This window comes from Mixophyes fleayi, chromosome 4, assembly GCF_038048845.1.
Source record: "Mixophyes fleayi isolate aMixFle1 chromosome 4, aMixFle1.hap1, whole genome shotgun sequence".
Taxonomy (NCBI): Eukaryota; Metazoa; Chordata; class Amphibia; order Anura; family Limnodynastidae; genus Mixophyes; species Mixophyes fleayi.
The window spans coordinates 47,194,839-47,219,001 of NC_134405.1; the positions used below are offsets into that span (position 1 = coordinate 47,194,839).

General features: G+C 41.5%; 1 protein-coding gene across 1 annotated transcript; it reads right to left on the reverse strand.

Annotated features, from left to right (window-relative positions):
* Nucleotides 1-787: 787 nt before the first annotated feature.
* On the reverse strand, nucleotides 788-12,715 carry LOC142149795 (lysozyme C-1-like). The gene is made up of 4 exons (XM_075205102.1): nucleotides 12,577-12,715; nucleotides 8,998-9,156; nucleotides 1,074-1,152; nucleotides 788-848 (listed from the first exon to the last, which is right to left on the reverse strand). The coding sequence occupies exons 1-4, from the start codon at nucleotides 12,713-12,715 to the stop codon at nucleotides 788-790; spliced, it is 438 nt and encodes a 145-aa protein (XP_075061203.1).
* Nucleotides 12,716-24,163: the final 11,448 nt, after the last annotated feature.

A 24,163-nucleotide genomic window follows, 5' to 3' on the forward strand; every position in this document is an offset into this window, starting at 1 on the left:
ATGCAAAAACAGCCAGTAAATAACTTATGTGCAAAATAATAAACTAATTAGCACCCCTTCATTGTAACATGGTTTGTCCAGGAGCAAATGTTCTCCTTTGTTTGCCTTACTCTCCTTAATGAATCAGGCCCCTAGAAGTGTCTACAGTTGCATATAACATTGATGCACTTGTCACATTCTGGTAGTTGGGGAGTAGTAAGCCATGAATAAAGTCCATTAAATGAATTAAAAAAACACACGGTAAAGTAAAAGCATATAGTGTCACCTTAAAATTCAGTATAGCTCACTGATGATTACCACTCTACAGCCTGTCTTCTCAGCAGTGCTTAAATAAACCCATATAAACACACATATCAAGACATACTTGAAAACAAGAGATGACTCAATATATTTCTTCCTGGTACAAGACTTTATATGATGGAAAGAATTTTGCTTCATTGTATTTCATTACTAATAGGATGGGTTGAAGTAACAGTGGTGATATTGATATGATATTGACATAATGGGATATCGCTGTGAGACTGGTGCTTGATGGCACCATTTGTCTGAACAGAATGTGCTCCCTCTATATACTATATATCCAAGAGCACTTGTAAATAGTCCTAATCTTCTATTACTACCAGAAAATTCTACCTTCTGTATGAGGAATAACCACACATTTTTGTGCTGTAATTTATTTTTTATTACAATGGTTGAGTATGTGTTGATCAGACATAATCGTCAATGTAATTCTTCAAAGACCAGTAAGGTGTATTGGAAAACACTGGCACTTTCCTTCTCTCATTGTTTAGCATCCAGCAGTAAACCGACTCAAATTCTTTCCCTTGCAATGGTTCCTCCAGGCGACCCTGTCAGTTAGAAATACATAAAATTGTGAAACATCTTGTGACTGTAGATAATATCTGGATGTATCAGGCCTAAGAGCTGAGGCTGCAAACATGCTTGTTGTGGGCGGAGCAGCTGCTCCGGGCGAACACCTTCCCGCCTCTTCCAATCCATTCACAACTCCACCATTACTATTTGCAGCTCTATCTGCTTTATCAATATTGAAAACAATAACAGCCATAACTTACCAAGCTGAAATACCATTGGGATCTCTTACAACTCTTTTAGCACATTCAATATCATCATAGATGTTATCATTCAGAAGACCTAAAAAACAAAATGATATGTTGAGATCAGACTATTAAGTACACGTTAGAGTTGTCACGAGCCGCAGCGGTACTCACAGCCGCTGCGGCTCGCTTCCTGCCTGCCCCAGCGTCCCGGCCGTCACCATGACGACCGGGACGTCACTTCCTCCTAACTCCCAACCGTTGCTGAGGCAACGGCCGGACGCCCAGCACTGTAAAAAAATTATCTGCCGAATGTAATTATGATGTCGGCAATCGTGAATTGATGGCCATTAAGTTGGCACTGGAGGAATGGTGACATTGGTTAGAGGGAGCTACCCATACCATCACCATCTTCACGGACCATAAAAACCTCCAATACATTCAGATAGCTAAAACTCTGAATCCTAGGCAGGCGCGCTGGACCTTATTTTTCACCAGATTTAATTTCATTATTACATTCCGTCCAGGTTCTAAAAATATTAAGGCCGATTCCTTGTCCCAAAGTTTTTCGGCCCATCATCTTCAGTCTCCGGACCCGTTGTCTATTGTTCCTACAACTGCTGTTCATCTTGGACTCACCCAGGATCTAGGAGCAACTATCCGGCGCTTCCAGAGAATCGCTCCAGTTCAGACACCGGTCAACAAATTATTTGTCCCCGTTCATTTAAAGAAATCCGTTCTCATTGAAGGCCACAACAACTGCTCTGCTGGCCATCCGGGAATCCGTAGGACTATTGAGGTTCTTTCTCGTTGGTTGTGGTGGCCCACTTTGTCAGACGATGTGGAGAATTATGTTCGGGCTTGTCCTGAGTGTGCTAAAAACAAGACTGATAGGAACCGTCCTTCTGGGCTATTGTTACCCTTGCCGGCGCCGAGCAGGCCTTGGACCCACCTGTCAATGTATTTCATTGTTGACCTACCAGTATCCGCAGGACATAACACCATCCTGGTAGTTGTCGATCGGTTCAGTAAGATGGCACATTTTATATCTTTGCCCAAGTTACCGGATGCCAGGACCCTGGCCACCTTGTTTTTGACGCATATTTTTCGTCTTCATGGGACTCCTGAAGATATAGTATCAGATCGAGGATCCCAGTTTGTTGCCCGGGTTTGGAAAGCCTTTTGTAAGTCCATCGGGATCTCTATCAGTCTGTCTTCAGCATATCATCCTCAGTCGAATGGACAGACAGAGAGGACAAACCAAGCCCTGGAACAGTTTTTGCGCATTTATGTGTCTAAATTTCACGATAATTGGTCCTCTCTTTTGCCCTGGGCAGAATTCGCGTACAATAATTCTTGCCATTCCACTATTCACACGTCCCCGTTTTTCTGCAACTTCGGGTTTCACCCAAAATCCAGTTCATTCTCTACTACTGTTCCCTGTGGGGATTCCGGAACGCCTGCTTTTACGGCCAGGCTAAGGTCCGTCTGGAAAAAGGTGCACGCTGCACTAGGTCAAGCTTCCCGAAAATCCAAGATCTTCGCTGACCGTCACCGTAGACCCTGTTCATTGAAAGTGGGGGATAACGTTTGGTTATCCACACGGAACATCAAGTTGCGGCAACCTTGTAGGAAGCTGGACCCCCGATACATCGGACCGTTTCCAATTGAGAGGAAAATTAATCCAGTGGCATTTAGATTGAAACTACCCACTTCCTTAAAAATACCTGCAACCTTTCATTGTTCACTTCTGAAGAAAGTCGCTGCTCCCAGCAAGTTTAATCGTTCTCTCTCTAACAGGCCCAGGCCTCTGATGGTGAACGGAGACCACGAATATGTTATTGAAAAAATCCTTGATTCTAGGAGGGTTCAAGGTCAAGTTCAATTCCTCGTTCATTGGAAGGGGTATGGCCCTGAGGAGCGCTCTTGGATACCACAGAGACGTCTACACGCTGGAAGACTCATTCAAGAATTTTTTAGGAAGTTTCCCGCTAAGCCTGGATGTCGGGGTTCCTTAACCCCCCCTCAAGGGGGGGGTACTGTCACGAGCCGTGGCGGTACTCACAGCCGCCGCGGCTCGCTTCCTGCCTGCCCCAGCGTCCCGGCCGTCACCATGACGACCAGGACGTCACTTCCTCCTAACTCCCGACCGTTGCGCAGGAAAATCTAATAGCCTGCTGGCTATTAGACTGTGATTTATTCATTAATCAGCTCCTGAAAGTATTTTCAGAGCTAGACTCTGATTGGCTCATCCGTACATTTAAGGCAGTGAGGTCTGCAGCCTCACTGACGGTTATAGCGTTCTGTCCTCAGTCCTGCTGCCTGCTTGTACTATCCGTTTAGGTTCCTGCTACCTTAGATTTGACTATCTGTGTTTGATCCCTGCTTGTTATTGGACCTGTGACCCTTCTCTTCTGACCTTGACCTTTAGCCTGGAATTCGGATTTTGCTTCTCTGCCTGTGAGTTTGACCCTTCGCTTGCCCTTGGATATTGCATCTGTGCCGGTGACCTTTTGACCTTGGATTCCTCTTATACTACAGTCCACCAATCACTCCACTTCTGGGAAACTCCTTTAAGTCAGTATATGCTACTCCACCTTCGGTCGGCCCGCAGCCCAGTCTGTCCCCACCACTAGCTCCAGCGAACACCTGGCCTTCTGAGTAGTTCCCGAGTTTCACTGTACTGACTTGGGAGTTCCTAACAAGAGTAGAATGAATCATGGGAAATATAATACATGTTATGCTGTACAGGAAAGTAAGCTGTACTGTCTCACTTAACAAACAAAATAACTGGGTGTACCTGTGCAATCAAGCAAGAGGCAGCCCTCAAATTATCCCCTCACAATCACTATCGTGTGTGTCAAATAGAATCTGAATGCAAAAAATGGGAAAAACTGAAATGGCGCTTCTAATACTACTGTATATAGGATCACACTTCTCATGCAGCATACATATGTAAACCATCTCATAAAGACAGTGAATAATATCAGAAAAAGATCAGTTTAAAGGTTCAAAAATTGTTCAACAGCCAATTCATATATTCAAAAAGTTGTCCAATAATTCCAGCCAGTTCAGACCACCATTGTTCTTCTCTGTACTGTAACAGACAGTGAGCCACCAGCTCGGCAGGGGAGGACTGCACGTGGAGAGATTCCTGGTCCCTGCCCATCTCCATGCCACTAACACCTCCCAGCCAATCCCAGCATCGCTGACCTGTGGATAACCCTGCAAGGAAGACTTTAGTGTGTTCAAGGATTTCAAGAGCATAGTGTAGTGTCATCTCTTTCACCAGCTTCATCATGATTCCTGCCTTTGATCCTGCATCTGACCTGTAACTGCTCTTCACATCTTGCTGCAAAAATCTCTGCTTTATCTGGAGCTGCTCCTGGGTCTGTATGCTTGGTGAGCCTGCTGGAGTCAGGAGACTGGAGATCAGATCCCTATCATAATGGCCGAGCTCCTGGGAGCATTAGGGGTGAGAGGGCGGATTTACAGCTGGGCTGGGAGAAGCATATTCACAGCCTGGCCAAGAGAAGTGTATTTATTGTTTAGATGGGGGAAGTGTGCATATAACTTGATCAGGAGGCCTAACTCCATAGTCTGGACAGGAGGAGTGTATTTACAGCCTGTTCTTAAGGAGTGTATTTACATCTGTGCCGGGAGGAGAATATTTGCACCTTGGCCACAAGGAACATACCTACGGGGTGGGCAGAGAAAGTGTTACTAAAGTTTGGCCAGAAGGATATTTGATTTACCTTTATTGGGACTCTGCATCCTCTGTTCAATAACAACAGTTTGGTCTGCACCCAGGTTGGCACACCAGCATGATGATTTACCACCATTGGATAAACTTAGAATCAGCACCAGGACCATGTGCAAAGCTACATCTTGGTCTGGTAACTAATCGTGGTCTGGTTAAGTCATTTCTATTCATCTATATAGCGGTTGCCATATTATTGACTTTGGGATGCTGTGGGGATTCCTGTGAGGTCTGGTGATATTTTGGGTGTTCTTTATTTATTATTATTATTATTATTATTATTATTATTATTATTATTATTATTATTATTATTATTATTAATAAAGTTGTTGCTTTACAGTTGTATTTTTGCATTTCTGCAGTAAAGATACTGTTGTATATTCCATCTCTCCTTGCCTGTGTAATCTATTAATCCCTAGAAACCATGGTAACCAGTGGGCTTAAGTCCTAGCACCCTGGTATAATTACAGTGTCTGTCTGTAATTCCTAGATACTCACCCTCCCCCACCACCTTGGCTCTGGGGATGAAGTATCAACAGCTCATGTTTTCAGGATTTCTTTAAACATGCACAGGTGAGTTAATCTATTTGGCTAGGTATCTACTCTGCTACCTTCCCCTACGCCTTCAGGCATGCCCTTGTCTCCCTCATACTCAACAAAATCCCTCCACTTCACTGAATCTGCCCTCACCAAGGTCACTAACAATCTCCTTACTGCCAAATCAACGGGACATATCTCCTGACTATTCTTTCTTGTTCTTTCTGCTGCCTTCATCACCCTTGATCAGCCTCTCCTCTTACAAACTCTCCATTTCATTGTCTTCCGTAACACTGACCTCTCATGGTTCATCTCTTACCTTACTAACCTCTCCATCCTTGGGGACACCTAGTGGTGTCCCCAAGATTCCACTGTTGGGCCCTGCTCTTCTCCCTGTACACTTCTTCACTTGGTGACATTATCAGATCATTTGGCCTCCACCTCTACATTGACAAAATCCTAATATACATGTCCTTCCATGACTTCTCTCCTCTCTCGCATTTCCAGTTGTCTATTCTTCATCTCCCCTTGGATCCTCTCCTCTCCCTATCTGTTGACAATATCAGATCCCTCAATTTCGCTGCCTGTGTATCATCCTAGACTGTTTCCTCTCCTTCCCTCCCACCCCATTCAGTACCTATCTCATTCCTGACGATTCCATCTTCATAAAATCCCTAGGATGAGGCCCTTTCGCATTTTGGTAGCAACCATTAATTTCATTCTCTCGTTATCTCTCAAGTTAATACTACAACCGTCTCTATGGCCTCCCTCACTCATGTCTCTACCCACTACAGTCCATCCTCAACATTGCTGCCCAACTGATTTTTCTCTCTTGTTATTCTCTTTCTGCTGTCCCTTTCTGCCAGTCACTACAATGGCTACCTGTCACCTACAGAATCCATTTAAAAGTCACCTACACCTACAAAGCCCTCAGCCACTTCTCTCCCACCTACCTCTCCATTCCTACCCACACCCCTCTCATACTCTCTGCTCTACACTGCTTTACATCCCTCCCAATGATAGCCTCTTCCCACTCCCCTTTCCAGAGCATCACAAGTGTTGCTCCACATCTTTGGAACACACTTCTACGCCCAACTATCCTCTAGTCTCCAAGACTTCAAACGTACCCTAATAACTCATCTTTTTATTCAATCCTTCCAGCTCTTCTCCAAACTCTTCCATCTTTGAAACCCCCATTTCTACTTACCCCCACTCAATATCACCCTCTGTGACAGGATGGACAGCCTATGCCACCCTGTCTGTTGTTGCTGGGAATCGTCTGGGCTTACTTTGCCACCTTCCCCTTTTGTTATCCCAAATGCGCCCTATTGCCGCAGTAGGAGGGGCTTATAATGCTGCCACCATTGAGCTCCTTTATGGCCCTCAGAACCACGTTCCTTCTGGGTAACTGTCACTGCAGGTGTACTCCTGTGCTGGTACACTTGGGCTAGTAACTCCGGACATCTTACTATGGATACGGGTTGCTGTGGATGGATCCTCCCTGGCCTATCACACTGACCAGAGCTGCAGGTAGCAGGCAGAGCGGTGGTACTGGAAAAGCTTGGGTCCAAACCTCAGACAGCCGGAGAACGGATTAGATTTTAGGGTCTAATCTGCAGGTCACAGGATTACAGCAATATTGAAGAAGTTGTCAAGCAGGTCTTTGAAGCAGAGTGATGTTTATTGCTCAAGTGTCCTGACAAGGACAGTTCCACTGATTTAAGGTATCAGTGGTCAGGTCAGATGGACCATCAGAATGATACATTACATGCTCACACAGATCATCTTTTATACAGTTCCGAAATAGTCTATTTTTAGAATCAGGATGTACTCTATTTACACAAACATGGATTTACATGCATTGCAAAGCCACTAATATTTATACTTAGCTATGAAATTCTTAAAAACCTTGCTGTGATTTCCTGGATCTTATTTCAGAGGCAGGAGACTCACTAGCTAGTCAAAAGGTCTGACTGACATGAATACTTCAGACAGTCGCCAAATACACATTTCCACAGAACAACAAAAAACCCAAAACAAGCCACTTCCCCACATCACAAAACACCAAAGGCTTGGTAAACACAGGCTCATGGTATCATATATATACACATCAGAAATAGGCATATCCTATGGCAAGGTTAAACAGAAAAACCAACTTTTTTACCCTGGTCTCAGAGATAACGATTTCCTATCTCACAATATACACAATATCAAAAATAAGTGCACGTGCAATTACATATATAAGTGCCCTGCCCTATTTGCTTTAAATAAATTTTTACCAAAAGTGATCCAGTCACACACTCATTTTGCCCCTGCCTCCCCCCAAGAATGAAAGTTCTCACAAGGAGGGCGCTCTTTCCTTGTGTTTCTTTATGTAGCTAAACAATTGTGTGATTTTAATGTTTGTATTTTTAAAATTATGTAATTTCATTGTTTTGTTCACACCCCCAACGTGTAGCACTACGGACCTCTTGTTGTGCCTTTATAAATTAAGATAATGATAATAGTAATAATAAAACTAATTTGATGCTCTTATGATTAAGGTTTGGATCTGTGACCCAGTTTTCCAAAGTCAGCCTTTAGCTTACAATAATTATTTTGATATAATTCAAACTCCACTATCAGCTAAGAGGAAATAGGTTGCTGTAGCTGTTTTACTATTCTTTTCAGCCACAATAATTTGTCTATAAGTGAAAGCAAATATGCTTGAAGGATTGGCACATTTCCACTCTTCAATCCATATTTGTCTCAGGGGGTGTGTTCCATGGCATCAGGAAGGGGAAAAGGCATGCAAGCCTGTTTATAATATGGTCACAACCATGATGCCTGTTGTGCCGCTACCTCCCCTTCCCCCTGTTCCAAATCCTCAGTCACCTCCAATTTGGAGCCAAGTTACTTTATATGTAATAGATCTCGTGCTTCTCTTCTAACATAGGACAACCTAAAGAAAATCATACCATTTTGCAGTACTTCCTCTGGAATATTAATTTGTCTAAAAAGACTGTAAAGTGTTAATATGGGACATAGCTTAAAATGCCCAAATGTGAAGATGATTATGCCCATTGTATAACATTGAGATACAATGGGCATAAGCTACACTACCCAGAGAGCTAATCACCACAGGGTGCCCACTGCTACTTGAGGAAGGAGGGAGACTAAGTGACAACCCCTCTAATAAGTAGTGCCCATTTGTTGAAGCCACATCACCATGGAATCTGACCAGGAATATGAGGATGCATCACCCGCTAATATGGTCTTCTATTTGGATACAACTGACTAGGAATTAGGGCTTCTGCTGGACAAGTTGGTCGTACATGTGACTTCGGGCTTCACGCTTCTGTAGACTTTGCAACACTGTGAGCCTGTCATTAGTGAGGAGGCATCAAGCTTGGTCTCTACCTTGCTGGTAGAGAAGTGAACAGTGTGCCTGAGCAGTCCAGAGGGTACAGTGGCTATAAACTCATTTAGGATATGATTATACATTAGGCTTTTGGTGGGGTGAATGATACTTGTTTTTAAAAACAGTGGTAATTTCATGTGTCTTGCATTGCCTACTGTTTACCTAAGTTATTATGTATGCACTAGGGGCACCAATTGGTGCAGTAAATGATCTTCACATTAACCCGCTATCCTCACAATACTTACTTTGACAACTTATCCCACATGCATTTTTAGCTCCTGATGTCTTCCCATCATTGCACCACCATTTGCTGTTGATCTGAAAAATTCCATAGTCTCGACTTGGTCCATTGTTGTTTACAGCTTTAGTGTTGTAGCGACTTTCATAATAGGCAAGGCATATCCCTGTAACATGATGTAATCACAAAGTGAATATTTGAGCATTCTCAGGCTTACAAATATAATTACTGCCTACCTCTTACTATAGGCAACTTTTGTGAAAATTCATTAGTATTTAGTCAGTCAATACACTAATAAACATCATTGAGGCATTTCATGCAATTTCCTCCTTTGAAGTGAGATTTTATATATTCTCCTTAATTACAAAAGCAGATCTTTATAGGACCCTCTTTTAGTACCAGTGTTTGACTGGAGCATATAGGACCCACTGGGGGAATGCAACAGTAGGGGCCCATTAAATAGTGTGTGTGCCACTGAAGGGGTGTGGCCAGACACTAAAGGGGGAGTGCACGGTCTGTACGGTAGATACCGTAGAGATAAAGTCCTTTACATTACCTAAGTCAGCTGTTGATCTAAAGAACTTGTTTAAGGACCAATGAAAGGAACCACTTTGCATGCTCACATTAAGCTGTATTGGAAGGAAATGAAGAGGGAGCAGATGTACCCTAATATTACAATGCTACTTCAGTATGTGACAAAGTTTGCTCAGTTCATTCCAGTGGTGTGAAAAGGTCAGTAATAGGACAGCTCTGTTCTAGAATCTGGAGTGTGTATTAAAAAAATAAGAATTCAGAGTTACAGATCTCTAGAGGCAAAAAACAGGATTGTGTTAGCAAAACCTGTCAAGAAGGCAGCCCTAAGCTTATGATAAACTGATGTCAGCATTGTATTACTGCCTAGATAATGTGTATACTATAATAATTTCCTGAAGCTTTATTGGATAACATAAAACATAGGAACATAGAAATTGACAGCAGATAAGATCCGCTTGGGCCATCTAGTATGCCCATTTTTTTTTACCTATAGTAACCTTAAACCCTATTTCATCCTTAGTTCTTTGTATGTATAATGCTCTACTATATTAGCCTCTACCACCTCTGATGGGACGTGCCACGAACACACTCCCAGCTTCCATGACTTTGGGTGTTTAGTGTATGAGGTTACACACGATTCTAGCATTCAGTCTCTCTCTACCTATGACACAGGTTATAGACCTGCTAAATCGCCCCACAACAGCGCTATCTTACCCCCACACACTTCAGGTTTTCCACCACCTATTGAATACGGTAAATAGGACCCCGATATACTGTCCCACACTGGCACTCAAGCCTTCTGGCTGCCCACAGGTTAGCAAAGCCCACACCAGCAATCAAAGGGTTAACTCGTCACACGTCCCGACTGTTACACAAATGTAAAGGCAAGCACACCCTAGGCTTGTTAGTCAAATGTATTACCAATCACACATCGGCATTCAAAGGGTTAATTTGGTTGAGCTATATTCTTCTTAACATGTTAATGGATTCGTTAGAGTATCAAGGACGCCACTTATTAAATTTATAGATTTAATATATAAAGGTACAGGGCATTCAGATATATAAAAAACAATTAATAAACAATTGACATAACATACAGAAACTAAACAGTTTAAAATAAAAGGGATCAAATTCAGAGTATAGCTTACATGAGTTGTATAATCTGTGCCATGGACTTGGAAGATAAACATCTTATCAATGTAGATTGATTTTCCCAAAAGACTGACAATTTATTGTAATTGGTCACAGCTTTTTAAAGACACCTTTACCTTTTCCCCACCTCCAGGGAGGTTGTGGTCTGTGACACTTTTTTACAATCACCATTTGTATGTTGCCTGATTAGCTACCCAATTCTAATATGTGTCCTAACTTTTCTGTGGAGTGTCTCACAGACCCAATTTTATTATTAATAGATTCCCTATGAATTTACCCATCTATTGATACCAAACAGACCTATAGGGTATTAGTTGAGCTTATACTCCTTTCCTCAACTTCTCTGTGTGGGAGAATTCTCAATTTGGCTTATGAGCTGCTCTTCATCATGCTATTGAGAAATATGGGATTGATCACTACTTTTATTGATTTTAAGTAGCATATTTGAAACTGAATTATTCTTGTCTATGTAAAATACAGAAAAGTCAGCACATGTTCTCCTTGAGCCAGACACCATGCTGAGTGGTTCCTAAAAGTCTATTCAGGTGTCAAAACTCCATCCTAGGCCAGGATATAGCTCACCACCGGGGTCTTTGAAGCTGCCACAGGTGAGATTGCTATCTTCTAACACTGGAATGTGCAGAGCCACCGAATGCACACACAACAGACTCCCTGACTTCACATTTTACACTTTAGTAGCTCAATTACCAATAGATTCATTTTATATACCATATTTACACTGCAGCTATGATTTAGGTCTTATTCCCACAATTATGTGATGGGTTAAACCTTATAACCGTAATTCCTTTATGATCACTACACCTAGTGGTACTTTTGTGCTTACAATACCTATTGAAAGGAAATCAATTAGGAAGTGGAATACATGATGAAAACAATTGAGGTCTAGAATTATCTGTATTATCTTAAACTGGTCTACTCACAAAGAGTCTGCTCAACCTAATTACCTCCTACTGGGCTAATTGACCAAATGTTTTAAAGACGAAACAAACATTTATCTGAGGGGAAATCATGCTCACTTCTATGTATCAATGCAATATTTTATTTGGGCCCTAACATTTAATAATCAATTTCATTATATCAGATTTATGTTGTCATCCTGACAGGACAATATTCCACTTATCCACTACCCTTTCAGTAAAATAAGTTTTCCTCACATTTACTCTGATCCTACTTCCCTCCATTGTCAGTGCATATCCTCGTCTTCTAATGCTTCTCTTCTTTGAAGAATGTTTCCCTTCTGTACTTCGTTAAAACACTATATATATTTGAAAGTTTCTATTATAGCCCCCCCTTTTCCTTATCCAAAGTATACATATTAAGATCTTTTAGTCTTTCCGGGTAAGTTTTGTGATGTAGGTCATGCATCATTTTAGTTGCCCTTCTTTGTACAGTCTCTAATGTATTTATATCCTATGTTTTTTATTTTTTGGGTGGCTCAGGGGGGGAAACCCCACCCCCTGGCAATCCTGCGTGTGCCCCTGTAGTAGTGCTAATAGTAGTAGTAGTGCTAATATTAGTAGAAGTAGTACTAATAGTAGTAGAAGTAAATAATAGTAGTAGAGTAATAGTATTATTTGTAAGAGTAGTAGTAGTAGAAGTAAAAGTAGTAGTAGTAGTAATAGTATTAATACTTGAAGTAATATTAGTAGTATTAGTAATAATTGGCATACAAGTAATAGTAGTAGTAATAGTATTAGTAATAATAGTAGTATAATTAGTAGTAATAATAGTAGTAGAAGTACTAGTAATCATTGTGGAAGTAGTAGTAGTAGTAGTAGTAATAGTAGTAGTTGTTATATTTCTACTGCATTCAAATATACACCTTTCCACATGTTACATTGAACTGTACATAACACATCTTAGTTTAGGCAGTACATACAGTTGGCCACACTATATCCATGATATCCAGCCAGTCCTGTTGCTTTGAAGATCCTGTACAACTCGCATTGGGTATAGACTTTCCCCTCTGATCCAAGGTACAAGCACAGAAAGAAAGCAAGGCACAAGAGGACCTTCATGTTTAGAGGCCAACCTAGGGAGTCGGGGGATTTCTGTACAATGGTCAAAAATAGAAATAGCAAAACAGATTTTTGTTGAAGAAGTATCTTCTAATATTGTTTTATTATACAAAATGTCATGCATAGTAAAGCAATATGAATGTTAATAATTCTGAATCTAAATTCACACATTCGAGGTAAATAAAATATAAACATTTTTTAATATAATTATGGCATTGCAGTGTCTAATAGTGTTATTCTTCTTTATCACATTTATATATGCACAAAAGTATTGAATGTGGCATGGGTTTAATTGTGTTACTTACTGGTTTCAAGCATTGGCATAGGGGAGTGGGACCAACAGTGGAGACATATATTTGGTAATGCAAATTTCATAATGGGTGTGTTTATTATATATGTAATTATGAACCCTATGCTGTAATATATAAGAATGCTAGAAGTACAGTGATTAGCATTGCTGTATCACACTGGGGTCATGGGTTTGATTCCAGCTAGGGCCCTATCTGTGTGGAGCTTGCATGCGTGTGCTCCAGTTTTCTCTCAGTCCAAAGTTGAGTGAAACAAAAGCTCCCCCAGGACTCTAAAATGCACAAAAGCCAGTGACAAATCCACTATGGTTGCAGAGTGTCCACCGTACATGAGCCCATTAATTAAGGGAGCCACATGCAGATCCCATGACTTATGTGCCCACTGTGTCCACATTCCATGGGTTTGTGGTTCCAGGCTTATCTGGGTTGTCTCAGTCATGTAGGTGTTCTCATTCCAGCATTAGGATCCTTCCTGCTGGCTGGCCCTTCCCTAAGGTTCAGTCAGTGTATTAAATGTCCTACAACTGGCAGCAGTGATCAGCCCCCTCTCCTGACTAGCTCATCTCCCTCTCTGCCAGGCAAGGTCAGGACGCATAAAATCCTTCTTGATGTCTCCTTATCCCCTTCCTTTCCCTAATTTCCTGCTCCACCCCCTCCTTCCCCGTCAAATGAGCCAAGCTCCCCACATTCAGCACATCAGGTGCTGACTCCCCAGTACCTGGTTGGGGGAGAGTGTTAATATAATGTATGAGAGAGGATATTAATGTAATGTGTGAGGGGGTTTTAATGTAATGTAGTTGTGTCATGCATGTAAAGTGTGTTGGGAGGGTATTCATGTAATGTGTGGATGAATTTAATGTATTGTGGGAGAGAGTTTAGTGTAATGTAACCCAAGGTTAATGTATTGTTTGGAGGTAATATTATAATATTTTCTGTAAGGATAATAATGTAATATTGGGGGAATTTTTACTGTAATTTAGTGATGTCATTAATGCGATGTGTGCAGGCCCGGCGCTCCCATTAGACAAGGTTAGGCACTTGGCTCTGGAGGACGCCTGGAGGGCGCCACAGAACTGGAAATTCATTTTAGAACTGTGCGGCGACCGCTGACCATACCTGTCACGGCCGCCGCACAGCATTCAGATGCATGGGGAGGGGGGGGGAAGAGGCTATTGCTCACCACCGCCGCCTCTCTGCTCCGTCTCCTCCCCTCCACTCACTAGTATCAGTGAGTGGAGGGGAGGAGATGGAGCAGAGAGGCGGCGGTGGTGAGACAAGGTAAGAAAAGACGGGGTGAGGGGGGAGGGGGGAGGGGGGAGGAGGGCGCCTATTTTTTGGGGGGGGGGGGGGGAGAGGGCACCAATTTTGCCTAGGGCGCCATGGACCCTAGCACCGGCCCTGGATGTGTGTGGGTGAGGGTGTTCAATATGGGGACTCTTTTTATTAAATGTGGTGGATATTAGTGTAATGTAAGATTGATTGGGGCTATTAATAAATTGTAGGAGCTAGTAATACAATGTGGGCCTCTGTACTAAATGTTGAAGCTAATAATTTAATGATGGTACTAGTTGGGTTATTTATTAAGTTTCATTGCTATTTATTTAATGTGGAGGAAGCCTAATAATTAAACGTGGGTAAAATTGACTTAGTGTCACGGCTGGTTGGGGGAAGGGAGTGTTCACATTTTGCTCGGCTTTCCAGAAGCTGAATAGCACCTATCTCTTTTCAAAAAGTACCCAATATACCAGGATTTGACCAAGCAGCAACAGAGCGATCAAAGTTGCAAGAACAGGTCGTTGAGCGTAGCACAGTTGACCAACTATCTGACTTTTGGGAGCTATCCTGCACAGTTAGGACTTTGTCCTATCTGCAGGGACAGGTGGGAGGTGTGTCTCTTACCCTCCACTGCTAGCAGTTCTTGCCCTGCTGTGGTATGAAGTGAAGGAGGGGTCAACATGCTGCACTGAACTACACACCAGCATCTCAAGTTCTGCTCCATGTGAGCAGTCTGTGCAGTGTTGGTTATGTCAGTAGGAGTCACCAGCTCTCTGTACAGAGTTCATTCCTACATGGAGCAGCAGAGATGGAAGCAGTTGTGAAGATTAGAGCCCCCCACCCCCCCCCCCTTCACTGGACACCACAGCAGGTAGGTACCTATGAAGGTGTGGGGGATAGGGCTTGGTGCACATGTGACAAGGGGAGAATGGTGGAGGCCTATAAGTATCTCCATTGTCATTGTTCCCCACCACTGTCCACTTGTCACATCTGGGGGAAACATCACTCTTGCACACAAGCCCACGGACTTCACAAAATGCCCCTGAAAGCCTCACTATGTTCCATAAGCTTTGATATCCCTGAAACATAGTCCTATTTATCAACCATTTGTAGTCCTTAAATCATGTGGAAATGTCTGCTTTACGCAAATATTAGTATCAGTGCCATTTAACTACAGCAAACCTCCCAGACAGGACCTGTCCCCAAATACACATATAAAATGCATTGAGGTGAAGACTTATATGTGGACATTTGTTCTTGCGAGCTGCCACCTCTTAAATAAAAACTACAGACCTGGGGTGGCTTATAGACCGATACTGTTGATGCAAATATACTGTATATATTTTAAAAGAGGAAACATGTAATCTGGTTGTCACTGTTTTACATGTTACAAATATATATACAGTGTATGCGTATATTGTGTGTATTTTGTCTTTTGAACATATAGGTTTTGCTACATCTGTTACCTATATACACTATACCAGCCAGAAATGCACTTCCCAGTCAATGACATTAGTGGCGCATGCGCAGACTTGGGGTCACTCATGCACAGACTTGGGGTTACACATGTGCAGTTAGCTCAGCTGGGAAGAGAACCTGGGGCCTGATTCATTAAGGATCTTACCTTGAGAAACTTCTTATTTCAGTCTCCTGGACAAAACCATGTTAAAATGCAAGGGGTGCAAATTAGTATTCTGTTTTGCACATAAGTTAAATACTGACTGTTTTTTCATGTAGCACACAAATACTTGATAGCTTATTTGTACACTGACATTTAAAGTTAATATTTGTGTACTACATGAAAAAACAGTCAGTATTTAACTTATGTGCAAAACAGAATACTAATTTGCACCCCTTGCCTTGTAACATGGTTTTGTCCAGGAGACGGAAACAAGAAGTTTTCTCAAGTTAGGATCCTTAATGAATCAGGCCCCTGGAGGCTAAGGGGCATATTTAACAAATCACGGTAGTGCACTATTGTGCACTTACCGTGGAATTAAAGTCCCGATGTGCCCTCCCCAAATTTATTAAAGGTGCATCGCAGCAGATATCATGGATATCTGCTGCTTTGCACTCCTGATCGTTTTTTGCAAGCAGTCACCATTCAACAGAATGGTGACTGCTCCTGGCCGCAATCTAACAAGTTCCTGAAAAAAAAATTTTTTTTCGGGAACTTGTCTTGATAATGTACGCCAGCTGAAGCTGGCGTACATCATCCGAATTGAAGAAATCCACTGCTGTCAGCTCTGCTCCGAAGAGCAGAGCTGGACAGCGCATGTGTGGAGGGATCACATGATCCCTCCCTGTCACTCAGCGCGCTCTCTCTGCAACGATAGTTGCAGAGACAGAGTGGGGACTTTGTGCGCATGTGCACTGCACATTGTCACGACTAGTATAGTGTACCTGCTATCGTTGGCACTACTCGGAGGAAGGCGCGGAGTCTAACGTGCCCCTGGTGTTCACCAGGGACCCCCGCAAGGAGGTATGGGCTTAGCTGCAGGAAACACGCAGGTCGCGGTCCTTCCACGAGTCAGATTGCGAAGCACGAGAGGAATGTCAGACAGGCAGGTTCGGCAACGGTGCGGGCAATGCAGGTACACAAGGAGAATCCGAACAAGGTGTGAATCAAGCCGGGTCGATAACGTTCTGACAGCGAGGTACAAAAAGGGAGATCCAAAAGGGGTAGTCAAGGCAATCCGGGTCACAATGGTCACAGGCAAACGGCAATAAACTGGAGGAAGGCAAGGGTCAGGAAACAGATAAACACAGGAACACTGGAACGCTGGAGGACAGGAAAGGACCTGAAACTCTGGCACAGGAGGTGAGGTCAGAGGGACTTAAATAGTGCTGCTAGCCAATGCCCTCAGCACTAGTAGTGCTGTCATAGCTGTAGCGCCGTAGCGCTAGACATCCTGTAGCGCCGTAGCGCTCTCTTCAAGCAGCGTCCCGTTGCCTAGCAACGGGGACGCTTCTGGGTCTGAGCTGGCCGGCCGGGCGGAAGGGGAAGTGACGCGTCTGGTTGCTAGGCAACCAGACGTTCTGTGTGGACGGGCGGGCGGCCGCCGAGCGGCGCCTGACACACATGCGCAATTGAAGGAAGAAGAGGAACAAAGAGGAGATCCCGAGACAGCGCATCCGAAGAGGGGGGTAAGTGTGATTTTTTTCTATCACAGAAACAGCAGTTTTCGGAACTGCTGTTTCTGTGTTCCCTTTTTAATAAATTTGAGAAATAGTTCAATCCTTATCCTTGCGATAAGGATTGATAACTATTTCTCACTTTTGCCGATTAATGATAAATGTGCCCCTAAGTCTTTCACTCTCTGATCAGCAAACGACAAAAGCTTTCTCATTGGTATAAAGTCTTTGCCGGGACAGCCTCTTATTGCAGACACTGATGATAAACTCTTTTGAAAATTAATCTCTTATCACTGTAAAAAGTGGCCATAAGAGATGATAGTTTATTGACTAAAATTGTGAAATTAATATATAGGTGTCCTGCTTTGATCAGTACAATCCAAGATTTGTACATTAATGTTCTTTTTCAAGATAAAAAAAACATAACCTCATAGGGAAGTTAAGCTTTACCTCCTATCATTTTACAGATTATTATAAATACTGATGAGAGATCTCAACATATTGAGCTTTTGTAACTTTCTTCTTTACATTCTGAATATAATGCAGTGAAATAATGATTTAAAAAAAACAAAAAATTCATAAAATGGTACATGATGTTACACTCTGCTAGGAGAAAACCTGTTTAAATGTTTGTGCCTTCTTAAGATATTAAAATATGGATTATAAAAAGTATATTAAACATAGAAATATTAGAGAGGAGAAGAAAGTATTACTCACTTTGTAAGAATCTTCCCAAATGTAAAATAAGAGAGTCTGTTCTGCTGTTATTTATATGATTGGAACCTCTATGTTGCTGGATGAATGTCAAAGTGCCATGTATTATCAGAAAGTAAATATTGATTTTAATACAATGTGTCCTTTGAGATCATTATGTAGAATATGATAAGACCTCCACTTCTTGTTTAATGGTTTCTTCCATTGTTTGCCCCTGTTTTGTGTACAGAAATGTTTTATAATACAGCGCTGCGGAATCAGTGGCGCAATATAAATAAATGGTGATGATGATGATGATATGGTGGATGGAACAGTCTCATGAAATTATCATATTTCATTCAACTGTATCTAATTGATGCAGTTAAAAAAAGATAAGAATAAATATATATAAAGTATGAATGGGATTAATTGTGTTTTAGTTAATAGATTGTAAGCTTGCGAGCAGGGTTCTCTTACCTCTCTGTCTGTATGTATTACCCAGTATTGTCTTATTAATGTTTGTACCCAATTGTAAAGCGCTACGGAATTTGCTGGCGCTACATAAATTGATGATGATGATGAATTGTGTGTTAGTTATGATCACAAGTGCACATTGTCTCTATGTTAAGAAAAGCCATATTGTCACCATTTATGACACATGCAGTTTCTCTCTTGTCTTATTAAATAAGATCATGTGCAGACCTATTGTAGTTTGTGTTTAGCAAAATTCTGCCACATCAGGTTTAGGAGCACCATAGGTCCAGAGCCAGTGTTGGAGGGCAAGGAGGGCATTTTAGGGGTGACCTATGGAAAAAGATTGAGAAAGGTTGCTTTTAGCCTATCATTGCAGCCTTTCTCTCTGTGCATGCTCAAAAAGTGGATATAAGCAACTGCGGCTCTTCAGACCTGCAACTTTTTGGCACTTTTGACTCCTTACATCTGAAGAAATGGGGCAGGGACTGATGTGAAGGAGTTCTCTGTACAGCTCTGCAGAATTATTGGCACTATATAAATTGAAGATGATGAATGTACAGTAAGGGTGTGTTCAAGCAATTGCATACAGATTCAGATTGGGATGTAGTTGCAGATGCAGCTGAAAAAGCAGGATGTTCAGGGGCATGTCTAAGTAGCAGATGATGATGATAAATACCCAAAGTAGCGAACTGCTTGTACTTACAGTTTTGCAAATGACTTTAGTAGTTCCTCGGCCATAGATTAGGATGTGCCGAGTGTGTTGTATCAATCAGTTTAAAATGTATTTATTTATTTTATTTATTTTCTGTATGCACGTCTTGAAGTTGTGCCTGCAATACTAGCCAGGCTATTCACGTTTAAATTACGCTTCACAACAACTGCATTCATAACATATAACATAGAAGGATTTTGTACATGTGCGCAAGTTAGACGCAAGTGTCTGAGGGGGGTGTCTGTTGTAAAATGCTTCTCATTAAGACCTGGATACACCTTCAACTCTGAATACAGCGCACATACGCAATTACAAGTTCAGATTACGCTTGCGTGAATCAGGCCTGTTAAAGATAAATAATTGGATGAAGGAGGTAAATTAATAATACCTGTGCACCACAATCAATTGCGATGCAAATCGTATACAGCATAATGTTTATCATAACATTTAAGTGTGTTTAATGTATTTTACAATATTTTTCATATAAAATATAATGTGGGGAAAAGCTAAATTATGTTTCTGACATCTGAATTACATTGGTATCAATCTGCTCGTAATTTCAGTTTCCCGTTGTTACTTGTGTAGCATTCACACGTTGCGAACACTAGTTATAAATAATATCACTTATTCCTAAAACAAATATCCAGTATATAGGGGTCATAAAAACCAGTTAATACAAGTCTAGAGGCAGAAGCCTGAGGAAAGGACACCTGGAAGTTTGAAGAACTATGACCAGAGGAATTCCTGAGAATGCAAAAACGTTTCACCTATGAATGAAGACCTTACAACTGTAACTGTATATCTCTGTGATGACACTACTTTTACAACTGTGCTGTGTATAAATTGTTGAGCTTTGGTTTTGGACCTCAGAGCATTCTGATTGAAGCTTGAGTTGGTCCCAACAGGCGCACGCGTATATATACCAAACTTTGCCTTTTTATGCTTTGCTAATAAAACCTTTCATGCTTTGGAACCACAGTAATCGCATCAGAAAATCTTTATTGTTAACAATAGTACGGACGCAACAGGCCTTAATAATTAATAAATTTTCCTAAATTATGAAAATAGCTTACATCTCATGTTATGACAGAACATTTCACATAGAGGAGATGAGTAAGAGTTAAATGCAAGAGCAATTAGGCATCACAATTTTACTTATCATGTAAAATTTGGGTACTGCACAGACACATTACTTGCACCAGTATTTTCAAGTGCACGCATCTAACACTTGCGGAGCATTGTGCATTGAGAAGTGGATCAGGAACGTTCCTGTGTGTCTTATTTGGGTTACACATGTATTTGAAATATGTTCCTTCCCAAAGGACAGTTTTAGCAAACCTTCTAATAAGAAAAAGTGGAGGTGTTGTCCATTGCAACCAATCATATTCTAGCTATCATTTTCTAGAGCAGTGATGGGCAACAGACGGCCCTTTGACCCTTCCTGCTATTTTGTGATATTTGTTTGTTATAGCCTGTATCAGGTTGGCCATCAATGTTCTGGCGTATACTAGAAATATGCTATCTAGAATCTGATTGACATCTAAGACAGGGTACACACTATAATTTTACACAAGATGTTGGAGTGTTTCTGTGGGAAATTGTGCCCCTTCATTCTGTAGAGCATTTATGAGGTCAGGCACTGATGTTGGATGAGAAGCCCTGGCTCACAATCTCCATTACAGTTCATCCCAATGGTGTTCTATGGGGTTGAAGTCAGGGCTCTGTGCAGGCCAGTCAACTTCTTCCACACTGAACTCATCAAACCATGTCTTTGTAGTACTTGCTTTGTGCACTGGGGCACAGTCATGTTGGAATGAAAAAGGGCCTTCCCCAAACTGTTGCCACAAAGTTGTAAGCATAGCATTGTCCAAAATGACTTGTATGCTGAAGCATTAAGACTGCCCTTCACTGGAGATAAGGGGCCTAACCAAACCCTGGAAAACAGCCCCATACTATTATCCCTCCTCCAACAAACGTCACAGTTGGCATAATGTAGTCAGGCAGATAACGTTCTCCCGACATCCACCAAACCCAGACTCTCCCACCTGACTGCCAAACAGAGAAGCGTGATTCATCACTCCACAGAACATGTTTCCACTGCCCCACAGTCCAGTGTTGGTGTGCTTTACACCACTCCATCTGATGCTTAGCATTGGTCTTGGTATGGTCTTCCTCAGCAATGGAAACCTATTCCATTAAGCACCTGCTGCTCAATTTTTGTGCTTACATTAATGTCAGTGGAAGTTCGGAACTCATCAACTATGTATTCAGCAGAGCGTAGGCGACTTTTACGAACTATGCGCCTTAGCAGTCGTTGACCCTGCTCTGTGATTTTACGTGGTCTTCCGCTTCGTGGCTGAGTTGCTGTTGTTCCTAAAAGCTTCCACTTAATAATATCACGTACAGTTGACTGTGGAATATCCAGCAAGGATGAAATTTCACGAACCGCCTTATTGCAAAGGTGGCATCCTATCACAGAACCACGATTGAAGTCACTGAGCTCTTCAGAACAACCCATTTTGTATCACAAATGTTTGCAAATGGAGACTGCATTGTTAGGTGCTTGATTTTATACACCTCTGGCAACATGTCTGACTGAAACACCTCAATACAATAATTAACAGATGTGACCAAATACTAATATACACTATAGTGTATTTGCCAAATTTATTTTCTATTATTATTATTTATAGTTTGTGCAGAAAAAAAAAAAAGCAGGTACAATATCCTTAATGTTAATGAACCTGCTAGCTAGGTGAAAGTTATGGTTTGACTAAAGATAATAACATTTCTATGATTGAATATTTTGTGCAAAAATGTAATAATTTAATAACATTTATAGTAGCTTAAGTTAGAAATGATTCGGAATGAGCTGTACATAAATTATTAAGAGTAGCGGTATCTTACAGTCAGAAGTAACAAAGTACTATATTAAATTATTTATTACACTATTACTGCGTTACAATGAACCACAAGGAGTATAGTCCGGGGATATTTTAGAACTACTGGGTACTCTTTTTTTATTTTGTTTATGTGTTTTAGAGTGTGACAAGACTCCTATGTTTTTATTAGTTATATTGGTACAAATGTGTGATGTTAGTCACAGGGAGAGTCGTGACATGGAACAAATTATATTCTTTGAAATCAGGTTCAAGATTAAATGAAGAAAAGTTTCTAAAAATTGTGGTTTTAAAGGAGAACTGATTGGAGTAAAATGAGCTGTATGGTGCCTATACTGATACTGCTGTTTGTTATTACAGTCTGGGTTGGAGGTTACATGAGAAGCTAAAATTATGTATGCTAGTGAACAGTTCAACTACTCTTCATATGGCCAGCGACAGTGCGACCTCTCTAATCATTGTTTGGTATTCATAGTTTTGGAGCAATGTTTTCTAAAACTTTGACAGGTCAAGACTTTCATCTTATTCACTATATTTCACTTATTCAAGAATATATTTAATATATATGATCAATAGTCCAGATATATCTTTGTCTAAAAACATTACAAGTGTTCTAAAATGTATGAGTGGCCATCAGTGGAAATTAGCATGACTGCATTGCTATATGGTGTGATAATATTTTTCTATGTAGTATTCTAAGTTGACTAATGAAACCATTTATTGGGTATCCACTCAGATTTCTCTTCATACAGAAGAAGAGCTTTCTATGAAAGTCATTACATATGTTATTACATGGAACGTTGTGAATGAACAATCACCCCCAAAGCCAGTATCTCATGTACATCTTTTTTTTTTTTTTTTACCATGATGAGCACCTCAGGGCTCACATGGTATGGGGAGAACCTTGCCTGTTTCAACATGGGGGCCACAATAATATTGTGCCCAAGTCGGCTGGTAAATTGGGGCTGCTGCTCCTTCAACACCTCCCCGAACTGACTGGTATGGGTACCGGTCAACTGTGCCCCTATCTGCACCACCTTTGCCAAGTTGCATCCATCATAACCCCGGTTCTGTCTATCCTGAGATTGTACGCTCCTTTGAGCAGGGTCTTCTCTCCTCCTGCCTCCACCACTTTTAACTCTGCTCACCAGCTACCTAGCCTTCCTCCTCGAGGACCCCCTTCCCCCGTCCCCTCTCGCTCCCTCCTCTTCCCCCTGGGGGTCTCCCTCTCTTCCGTGCCCTCCTTCCTAGGTGCCGCTGTTGGTGGACCTACCCCTCTCCCCTCCCCCACATCTCTAGCTGTGCCCTGAGCTCACTGAGTTACTGTGATTAGTGTTTACTGTTCTGTGCTGTCTCTCGTATTGTAATTTTGTTTGTCCCTGTAAGGCGCTACGGACACCTAGTGGCGCCCTATAAATAAAAATTAATAATAATATTAATAATCCTGGACCACCTGTAGACTGGAGCAGGTTCCATATACTCCAAATGTCTATATTCCAACATGCAGTTCCAATCTGTAGAAAACTTAGGGCTAGATTTACTAAGCTGGGGGTTTGAAAAATGGGGATGTTGCCTATAGCAACCAATCAGATTCTAGCTGTCATTTTGTAGAAAGTACTAAATAAATGACAACTAGAATCTGATTGGTTGCTATAGGCAACATTCCCACTTTTTCAAACCCGCAGCTTAGTAAATCTAGCCCTTAATCTGAGTCCGCTTTCAATGAATTTCCTCTGTATGACAGAATGAATTACCGCTTAGCCGGTCAGCTGAATCTCCTCCTTGTAGTAGAATAGTTAATCACACTGCCAATCTACTAGCTTCTGTATGCAGAATGTGTAGCAAAAATATATATATATATATATATATATATATATATATATATATATATATATATATATATATTATTGCAGTACTGTGTCAGCCAGAAAAATCTATGTGATGTTGAATA

Excerpts from the sequence above, each read along its gene's own strand:
- LOC142149795 (XM_075205102.1), bottom strand. The coding sequence starts at position 12,715 with ATGAAGGTCCTCTTGTGCCTTGCTTTCTTTCTGTGCTTGTACCTTGGA. Across the intron at positions 9,157-12,576 it reads TGGATATAGTGTGGCCAACT|GGATATGCCTTGCCTATTAT; the intron begins GTATGTACTGCC and ends ATCATGTTACAG. Across the intron at positions 849-1,073 it reads CCCAATGGTATTTCAGCTTG|GGTCGCCTGGAGGAACCATT; the intron begins GTAAGTTATGGC and ends TCTAACTGACAG.